Source organism: Ostrinia furnacalis, unplaced genomic scaffold (assembly GCF_004193835.3).
Source record: "Ostrinia furnacalis isolate ACB-3 unplaced genomic scaffold, ASM419383v2 OfSCF1459, whole genome shotgun sequence".
Lineage (NCBI taxonomy): Eukaryota > Metazoa > Arthropoda > Insecta > Lepidoptera > Crambidae > Ostrinia > Ostrinia furnacalis.
The window spans coordinates 123,915-134,925 of record NW_021131698.1 but is presented as its reverse complement, the minus strand read 5'-3'; the positions used below and the strand labels follow the sequence as shown (position 1 = coordinate 134,925).

Genomic DNA, 11,011 nt, shown 5'->3' with positions numbered 1-11,011 from the left:
AGGTAAATGGGTATATGAGCCGACACTAGCCCATGTTAACATATGCATATAAATGGTATGGTGAAGTCAGAAAATTGATATCATCATTTTAATTATTTTAATTTTCATACAAATCTGATTTTATAAATTTTATTTTATATGAACGAACATTTAAAATTGAAAAAAAAACTGGTCCAAATTAGCGGACTCTCCCTTAAAAGGTTTTAAAATCAATGCACTCTTGTAATTTACATACTCATTCGCCATAGTACCTATCCTTTGCAATTTGTAAGTTTTTGTTAAGAATCTTTCAGACTGCCTTTGGGCAGATAATAATGAGTGGCATTTGTAAAACTATGACCGGTTTCAAAACATTTCATGAAATTGTAGCGATTACAATGTTTATTTTATGACTTGCCAATAAAAGTAGTTTACCGTGAGAACTTGTAGTTTTGAATGATACCTATTACGCTATCATTTATGTTTTTGAAGACATCAAAAATTAAATAATCATCTTTTTAATAGTGTATCACTTCATGTACTATAATATACATGATTGTAAAATTTACTCCCTATCGTTTTTCTTTTGATAATAAATACGTATAGAGATTTTAATGGTCGCTATCAAATGAATACGCTACGATTAGCCACCGTTGAAGACGATTGATCTTTTAAAGTAATATTAATCTTCTATTTTAAAGATTAATTACTTTTACCTCTATTTTTTTTCATTGATTTTATACTTTATAATAATTGATCGATGTAATTGATCGATTATTACATTTAAGTTAAGATTTCGATAATTAACTCACCCACGTATTGAGAAATATATTCCGTTTGGCAGCTTACGTAATAACCCTGTATTAAGCCAACAGTATTGACCAAGTGTGAATCGTCTCTACACTGAGGATTCCGTATTCTCTCTCATTTTACTTGGCTGGGTTGCACCATTTTACTTTAACTTTAACAAAAGTCAAATATCTGCCAAACTCCATACAAAAAAATTGGTTAACGTTATTTTCACGGTTAAAATTAGGTGGTGCAACTTAGCCTTGCTCTGAATCTATTTACCATTAATTACGTGTTTGCACGGTATCATTATTACCACTTCTTACATTTAAAGACAAACTTCCATAAAATAAATATTTTTGTTGTATGTCTCCTATACTGTCTAGCTGTAAAATTAAATGTAATAAGATTTTAATCGACAAATATCCAAAATTAGGGAATGTGTGAATAAAAAATACAAGAAAACGTTTCACATAAATGTGTAGACGGACGGACCGCGAAACGACCACGAGCCGGAAGACGTAGCGTAGGCAAGCCTCCCACTAAGTGGACCGACGATCTGGTGAAGGTCGCAGGAGGCGCCTGGATGCGAGCGGCGCAGGACCGGTCTTTGTGGAAATCCTTGGGGGAGGCCTTTGTCCAGTAGTGGACGTCTTTCGGCTGAAACGAACGAACGAAGGATGTAGACGGACGAACAGAGGAGTGTAATCAAATAAGGATAACTTTTTAATGTAGTACGGAACTCTAAAAAAGACGCTTTACATTTCGTAATAGCAGAGCGCTTTCGTATGCATTATCCTGTAATAACTGTTATTATTTTCGGCTATAATTGTGTCCTTGTACAAGAATTACATTTGAATGTAATTTTAGGAATGTCGTTCTTTTATTTTTCGTAGATAATTTGGTTACTCACGACTTAGAGCTTTGGAATCAGAGGTCGCCGGATCTACTTCGCAATGACGTTGCCCTTTACGAATCATGGTTATCATTATTTTCATCGGTTATTACTTTATTTGTGTTTCGGTCATTCAAAATTAATTTCTGGTTAGGTATTTATGATGCATCATTGTCATCATCTTTTAATGGTATTATGATATCCAGCGAGGAAATGCAGTCAGCATCCTCGCCTATTTGCCTCGCGGACACACTTTATTTTTGAATAAACAATAAGTTTTATTTTGTTTTTTTGTTTTAGTTAAAATATCTGTTTATTTTAATAATTTGTAAATAAAAATATACCATTATGAAGTGTGCTACTCTCAAAAGCGTGTGTTTTAGTTTTCTTTGTTTAAAGGTCTGTTTCTCAACTCAAGATGTCTAAGATTTAAGCTTGTCTTAACTGACTGACTGGACTTTTTACCATGAACATTTGAATACGAAAATTGCGAAAAAATGTACCACAAGCGTCTGAAAACGCACCGTCACATACGTTACATGGTTTACGTTATCCGACGTAACACATATTCGTAATTCTATTGTTTTAAAAATGCGGACGCTCTGCCCCGCTGCGCACGCGCCAGGTGAAAAACGCTGAGGTAGCGCGTGTATTATTACCATCAGTAGGTTTTTCGGTCGAGTGAGAATCTTTATTGAATTTTGCACCTGGCTATTCTTTTGAAATAGTGTTGATTGAAAGAACGGGGCGGGGAGTTTTTAGAAACACTTCCTCTGATTTCGTAGCACCAAAATGCATTTACAGTAAGATTTTTGTAGACAACAAGTTTCTACTAAATAGGTTTAACAGACTTATTTTCTTGTGGGATCTTAATGATCTTAATTTTAGATAAAATTTTCGTAAGGTTTAATTAACGTAACTTTCAAAAGTTCATAATACTCAGGTGCCCTATTTTGAAATTTTCTTAACGACATGTAAAATCACGTTAGCAAGTTTTTACAATTATAGAAACTGCATAACAGATGATTTATGCATACTGTATAAAAGATTACATAGCAGCTATAAAAACTGAAATTGGATTCATACGCAAATATATTTTTAATGACAGCGGATCCGAGGTGATGATTGCATGCGTACAAATCGAGTTACTACGTCTTTTTTAGGGTTCCGTAGTCCTGACAAGGAACCCTTATAGTTTCGATATGTCTGTCTGTCTGTCTGTCTAATGAGATGTCTGATCAGAGAGCTGTAATTTTGTGGAGGTATGAATAATAATCACGCCGACAAAACAGTAAAATAAAATATTGAAAAAAAAAAAGTTTTTTAGAGTAGATCCCCTACATGTAAAGTGGGAATGAATTAAAAAAATATTAAAGTTTAAAGTGCCAATTTTTGTTCGAGAAGAAGGGCCCTTCTAAAAACTAAACTATTGGCTTGAAAAATCTGGAAAAATTCATAATAATAGCGCTATTTATGAACTTTCAAGGAAAACTATAACGGGTTAAGATAGATCAGTTAGTTCAAAAGTAATAGTCGTTTACCTCATGTATTAGAAAATTTCTTACTAGTAAAAAATCCTTAGAAGAAAATATTAAAAGTGACTTTAGATGAAGTAATTGCTTGCTTCTGAAATATATTGTGTTAGCGACGGACAACTATGGAACCCTACACTGCGCGTGGCACGACACGCACTTGGCAAATTTTTCACGTGATACTCTCACTATCGTCAGATGAGTCGGTGAAGCAAGGTTCCAGTGATACTACTATCACCATCCCGAACGCCAATATGTAGAGTAGTGCGGTATTTAACAACAAACAAGTGATACGCGCGACCACTTTCATACCGGCCACTCGGCCGAACGCATTTGCGCTAAGCGATCAATTTTTAAAAAGTTCGTATTTGCATTTCATCCATTTTTGATAAAAAAAAACAACCGCCATTTTTGAGCGAATTTTCCCGCGCTAATTTTATAACCTAAAATACTAAATTCATTTTTGGCTATTTTGTATTTTTTATCAAAAACATAACAAAATAAAATACAATTTATGTATTGAAAGTTACCTGTAATCCTAATAGTATTAAAATCGAGTCAACTTTTGCAAAAAAAGAAAACGTGGAAAGCGCGGCGTTAATTCGCGTAGTGTCAGTTTTCCCGCGCAAAAAGTTACGCATAGTCGCGATCGGTCAATTATCTAGTGTAATCGTTGGTGAAGTAAGAGATTTTCTTTTTAACCTGTGGTTTGTTCAAATTGTAGGATTTCCTTCGGTCGTGGTGTGGACAGTCGGCGTCGGCAAGACCGGATGTGAGGACATAGCCCAAGATGCGGTGACTGTGTGCGGATCCGTGCTTCGTACAGTGACTGCGCTTGGACAATTAGTGCTAGTTGATGGTGTGTGATAAGACTTTTTGTTGGACCTCCTTGTGCCACTATGCTCGTGTTTAAGGTGAGCCCCTGTTTTTATTTATTAATTTATTTTTAATTTGGCTGTGGGTGTTAAATTATTAACTCCTTTTAACACTATACCTGTTTAAGTGAAGACCTATCAATAATTGTTGTACATACATTCCCAAACATTAGTAGAGCAACGTTAACATTCCATTAGAGGTCTTCGCTCAAACTATACCTACTCCGAAATTAACTATAGCTTTAATCATTCATTAGATATTAACAACAATTTTAATCAGTAGTTATTAAAATTTCGTAACAATTTTAATCAGTAGGTACTTAGTTATTAAAATTTCTTAGCGATTAGAATCGCTTCTCAAACTAATTAAAAATAAACAACTTGAAAAACCGTCTGAAGAACTGGAAGAGCAGTCGTCCGGCAAAGGAAAGGTCTAGGCTCGATTCCCGCCTTAGGTAGTTCGATTTTTTCAAGTTGTTTATTATAACTTTAATCAGAATTTAAATTAACATTAAAAAATATAGGTCAATATTGATAAAACTGCAGTCCAACAAAGCGTAATCTTTATTATGTAGATGGAGCTCTACATTTAATAATAGTGCGGTGTTAATGTAACCCGTTATGATGCTGTATAAATTATGCCAATTTCATATTCACAGTCATGACTGCAGTTTAAAATGGTCAATGAATAATTTAGCAGTTACTTCATATTGTTATTTTTAGTGGTGCCATTTTAGAATGCGTTAGTGACATAGTTGCGACAAAATATCAGAATTTTATAATCAATTTTCATAAGATCTTTTGTAATGTGATGACACTCCTCTGAAACACTTCCCTGTTACCTTTCCTTGACATTATTAAACTAATTTGTTTGTAATTAAATATAATTGTTAGGTACATAAATATGTTGATTTTTAGTTACTTCGAAATCATTGACTATAGTTATTTGAATCAACGGACGGTTCATACGTTCCTATGTACACAAGAAAGGACGATAAACACTTTGATAGCTTATTAAAACTGTCATTTGGTTGGCAGTAGTTTTGGCTAATACCGATAATCAAATCAAATCATTTATTTGCATATAATTTTCGTGATAGTACCTACTTCGAGAATTCTAGGTTTCACATAAACATGTCGTTTTTTTTTCAATCTGAATCTTCATGTTTATATCAATTAAAGTTTTCCGTAATAAAAACGTCCTAAACCCATTACCTTAAATTAGTTACGAGGCGTTTGCCGCTAATATGCCGGTCGTGACAAAAATGCCAGAAATGCACCAGCAATGCCGTCCCCACGTATCCTTAATTATCAACCCAAATATGGAAGACTTGAGAAAAAATTGACTTCGGAAATTACAGTAACGTTTAGATTGTTATTTTTAAGACGACGGAAATACTTATGGATCTTAGGCAAATGTAAAAGAGCAGTGCATACAGAAATTACATAAAAAAATTAAATACTTTTACTTCCTGTATACGAGTACCTTGAATTAGTTAAAGCTACTTAAACTTGCTTTTTTCATATTTAAACGAAATTCATACGAAGCTCCCGGTTCATGAATGACATAGTAATATTTTTTGAGAATAAGGGTTAAAATTGACCTACGAGTAGTTGGCTTTTGAGTACGCACTTAATTAGCTTATACTCGTACCTACTAATAATCTACTTACTATTAAGAGTCACATAACAATTAAAATTCTTACCCAATGACCCAGTCAACCTGAGTCCCATTGTGTAAATTTTTGCTTTGACCCAAATTCTTCAATAACTTCTGGTTTCAAAGGGCCTTAAACTTACCTAATTGTATGAACGTTTGTCAAAGAGTCGACAAATTCTTTTCAAGCTTGCGTATTGTTTTTCTCCTAATTAAACGTTTCAAAACATTTTCACGGTTCAAAATTACTGTGTAACTATGTGTGTCAGTTATGTAGGTAAGATAGCAGACCTTATTCTTTCCTTTTCCCCTAAGTGTTTATAAATTACAAAATATCACATTCACATTAGTTTAAAAGCAGAACAACATTTAAGTAAATAAAAATAGACTCAAGACTTTATATTACCTTTGTAAAACAGTAAAAAAACATTTAATTAAACGTATTAATGGGTGTGTGTGTTACACAAAATGTAGAGTTAAATCGATAATTATAAAGTTTTATAGTAAGTCACAGTGGTAATTTATTACTATGCAACCTTTTGCGTGTATTTTTAGCTGAAGTGCATCCCATGCAATATAGTGCCTAGAGACAAGAATAATAGATGTGTGGTCTAGCATATTTATTTATGACTAACTTGTTTGCGATTTTTTAGCACAGTGAAAGGTAATCTAGTAAACACTAATGTTGAAGATACGAAACTTTGTTTGTTTGTTGCGTTATGCATGCTTTATGCCGTTAAACTAATTTTGAATACCTTTGACCAGAACATAGACTAATGTGATTATCGCCAAAAAATAAGGTTAAAATAAAGTTATAATTTATAGCGGTATTGACTGGGATAACATCGTACTAACAAAAGGTTTATGCCTTTAAATAGCTAAGCAGAAAAATGTACTTAAAATAGTTTCCTCAGGTGATATAAAAATTAAGATTGCCAGTAAACAAGTATTTCATTATAGGTTTTGAATTCGCGACTGTATTAAATTTTTGATCGTGGGACATGCGACATTAAAGGACTCGGATCAGATCAGAAATCCACGAAGGCGAAGTCGTAGGCTGAAGCTAGTTAAAACATAATAATAGTCATCAAATGATAGATGTCCTCGATCGTTCCCGTGGCGGTTAAGAGTCTTCACCTTACTTTATTTACTATAACCATGATGATCATGTTACGTAAAACGAAGTCCATACAAATGTCACACGTAGGAGTTAAGATGTATTTCGTAGACAGTTCACGTGTTGGTATATTTGTTTAGACAAATATTGTGTTAAACTCTGAACTTTATTCTTGGTTTATTATTTTTATATGTGAGTATAATAGACACAAGTACGCTAGTAGATTTTTATATAATTTCTCTGAATAAATTCTTAGTATTGCTTCACCTGAGATTGTTTGAAAAGACATTGTCTATCTTACTGTAATATTTTATCAATAAGTAGACTTTCTTACGATTTTTTTAAATCTATTTTTGTCTACTTACTAGCATGCTAATACTTCACGGTGATATACGTAAATAGCTGTAACTTGAAAGAGATATCAAGCCATAAGTCGCTGGTCACGGTTACTTAGGGCTGTCAAATCAAGTTTCTACCTTCAGGTCAGTCACACGGCCAGTTCCGCTCAAGAGGATTACGCTTTTTGTTGTTGTTTGTATAGATATGCTGATCTTGATGTTGGTTATTATCAGTAGTATGTTCTATATCTTAGATAATGATTGTTTATATTTTCGGTTTTATATTTTTTATTAGGTAGTATTGGGATTTTTTTTGACAAAATGTTACCCCTTAACAAATAACCGTATAGGTAGAGTCAGTTTTATTATTTAGCTTTGTTAAATAATAATATGTATTTTTGTCTAACAACTGAGTTTTTAAGAATGTGCTAGACGTAATAAAAAAACGTATATTGTACCCAACTTGACACTGGCTACAGTTAGTTTTTAAGGATATATTGATTCTGTTTTGAATCTAATTTATCCCAATAAACATAAGCCTTAATTTAGAAAACCATCTATGTATTTGTAGTAGACAGCCCTGCAGCACTATTCCACTTATAACACTAAAAGTTTAACTAATTTACCAGCGTGCTTGATCGCTCCAATAGCCTGAAGCTGTACTAACGATCTAGTAAATGTAAAATGCGCTTAAATTATACACTAATAAAACACAAAGTTCTATAATCTTGAACGCAGTGTTATTTTCACATTTAAAAAAGTATTAAAATGTGGCTTCTCTAACTAGGTTCTAATCTACTTATCCATGTCTAACACTAAAATTGCGGTTGTGGTTTGATAAATCTTAGCAATCAAGTTGTCAAACGTTTATCGAAGCACAAGCTTCATACATATCCAGAGGGTATTTACTTATCTGTTATCTGATTGCAAGGTTAAGCTTAATTTATAACTTGTACAATGTACCTACATTATTGTACATGGTCAGATTTTGTTACCGTTTCCAAAAACAATAAATGATTTTGTTGTCGGCATGCAAATGTTACGCAATACGAGTAGATACTTCACACCTTCAAAAGGTAACTGTACTCACAGCTGTTGTGATTCCAATACCATCGAGTACAGGTGGTAAATTCATTGACGGATGTTACGAAAACGAAAGGTGCAAGTGATCTCCTCACTCATCAAGCCGCGCTCGACCGCACGCATGAGAAATCCAAAAACAAAAGGCGATTCCGTTTCGCAACACCCTCGCTATTTTTCTTCGGATGTGAACGTACTTCACACATCAATCCACTTTATGATACAGACGCATTTCAATTTAAATTTCATAGGTTGCAAAACCTACTCGCAAACACAGTTACAATCCCACATACTCTATTTTTTCGTTTAGAAAGTTTCACAACCATAACTTAATAAATCGTCCATATTTCGTAATAACGATAATGATAGACATACGCCGATGCAACCGCGCGTAATACGCCATGAAAGTGTTGGAATCTGTTAACCACATGAGTTACGAGTAAAAGCTAGCACTCCCGTTGCAGGCGACCGGTTTGTAATAGGCGCGGGTCTATTTTTTGCCGCTCACCTGTCGCGGCTCTGCCTCGTGCCTTGTAAGGCATCTCGGGCACGCGCCTCGGACAAACACCCCGATTAAACTCACTCGTCCACTTTTACTTTCAGATAGCTCCAGTTTTCCTACTGGTCCTCACCGTGGGAGCCGAGAAGAAGATCGAACTGCAAGACATCGAGGAGGACAACCTTAAAAGCGAAAAGGAGAAGGATTCAGACAAATCAGAACCGCGATCGGAAGCAGCACAGCCTGGATTACCATTGGAGTTCTTGAAGAACGGACTCCTGCGGTATTTCGAGGCTCCAACACATCAGGAGCAACCTCAGCAGCCACGTTACGTGCAGCAGTATGCCGTGACAGAAGCCCCCGAGCGACCGCCTACAGCGGCACCCAAAGCACAGTACGGACCCCCCACCGCCCAGCAAGCAATGGTTGGGTACTTGTCCAACGTGCCTATGCAGATCTATCTAGTCCCACAGTATTACAGCGATCAATCTGAGCAAAATGTAAACGCTCAAAATGGCGTCCAGTACCACACGGCGCCTGCCGTGACTCGAGTTGCCTACCCGACAGCACCTGAAGCAGTACAAACACAAACGAACTACATCGAAGTTCCAACATACGTCACTCCGACGGGAAAAACTTATCAGTATCAGCAATTCTCATCGCCAGTAACTTACGTCAGTTACACTCCGCAGCCGACGGTTGCGACTGCGCAAGCTACCGTTGCGCCGGTGTTAGCATATCAGATGCCGGTAGTTCAATATCCTACGGCAATAGTGGCGCCACCTGTTGCTAAAGGCTACTACCAGCCCGCGCAGTTTTCTGATACAAATGCCGTGGATGATACTCAGGAGAACGAAGAAGAACCGCAGAAACAGTATCCTGCTCAAACGGAGTCGCCTCACACAAAATCTCCAGACTATCCACGGTACTATTCAGCTCGACAGCCTTTCCGAGATGAGTACAGACACAATGCAGTGCCTGAATTACCACCTCCAAATCCTTTGTTGCTGAAGGGCCATCCGCCTCATCTCTCACACATTCCCAAAGCTTTACCGATGTATCGACCTTTGCACAAACCTGTGTATAACGGTGGTGGTTTCATCTCAAACGGTTACTCGCCGAGACCACCCGAAGCTTATAACTTGCCGTTCAAGCGCCGCCCAACTTCCTTACTGGACTCGTACATACCTTCGAGTCTCCAAATTGAGTACCTGAAAAGAGGGTACAGCAAGGACCCCTTGCAGGTGTATGAGGCGTTGGCGACTGGTCGTCACTACAACCACGCACCCGTGACTCCTAGACATTACGAGAGAGGGTTCCTCCCGAACCAGATGTACCATACTGCGGCTGGTGGAGTTACGTATGGCCATTACAAAAGGGCAACGAAGGCTGACAAGGCAAATTGAAACAAAACGAACGAGCCGAACTGATTTTAGAGGCTACTTTAGTATGTGGTCGTAATAGTATCGTGACTGCACTTTTGTTCTTGTTATTTGGACTAAATATCTCATCGAATCAGTGATTACGATCTTATTGTAACTGTATAAGTACAGGCTATAAAACGGTATCGACTCAAGCCTCTCTGTACATTGTTATGTAACATTTATCTGTATGGTCAGTATTGTTAATACAAATAGGATTAGTTGTTATTTATGTAATAATAAAGATGTTGTTTATGAGTAACATTTATTTAATTGCCGCTTTTCATTTTCAGCTACGTCATTAATACATTAATTTATACATAATACTCATCCAATGCATGAATTTTTGAATGAAAATGGTACATAAACTTCCTCATATAGTACCTGACATCTAATTGTAGAGATTAAATTGCAAAAAGTTCGATTACATATTTTTAAATTAATATTTAGCGGAAAGATATTTCGATATTCCTATTTAGAGAATATACTTAATGGAAGGAATGAGATGTTCCTACGATAAGAACATTATTAGAAAAACGTGACAAAGCCCTGTAGATAAATAGATAGAGTATTTAGGTTAATAAATTCATGATTCATCTTATTCAGTCTCCAGGCCATAAGGCTCTGGAACTCTCTGCCTGAAGAGACCAGGCAAGCGTCTAGTAAGTTTTCTTTTAAAAAATCTGTCCATAATCACTTCCTCAAAATGATCTCATCTTCATGAATTGTAATTTCAGTTTAACTCAATCATCTATTTTATGTATGTATTTATTAATTATTTTAACCACGACTTTATGTCAAATCCTACAAACAAAGAGGAAAGCTTTAT

General features: G+C 35.7%; 1 protein-coding gene across 2 annotated transcripts; it reads left to right on the top strand.

Annotated features, from left to right (window-relative positions):
- Positions 1–3,447: 3,447 nt before the first annotated feature.
- Positions 3,448–10,437, top strand: LOC114352866 (uncharacterized). Of its 2 annotated transcripts, none has more exons than XM_028304609.1 (3): positions 3,448–3,555; positions 3,920–4,109; positions 8,866–10,437. In XM_028304609.1, the coding sequence occupies exons 2-3, from the start codon at positions 4,095–4,097 to the stop codon at positions 10,165–10,167; spliced, it is 1,317 nt and encodes a 438-aa protein (XP_028160410.1). In that variant the 5' UTR covers positions 3,448–3,555; positions 3,920–4,094; the 3' UTR covers positions 10,168–10,437. The 2 variants fall into 2 exon arrangements, with proteins under 2 accessions (XP_028160410.1, XP_028160411.1); XM_028304610.1 differs by having other exon boundaries at positions 3,454–3,559.
- Positions 10,438–11,011: the final 574 nt, after the last annotated feature.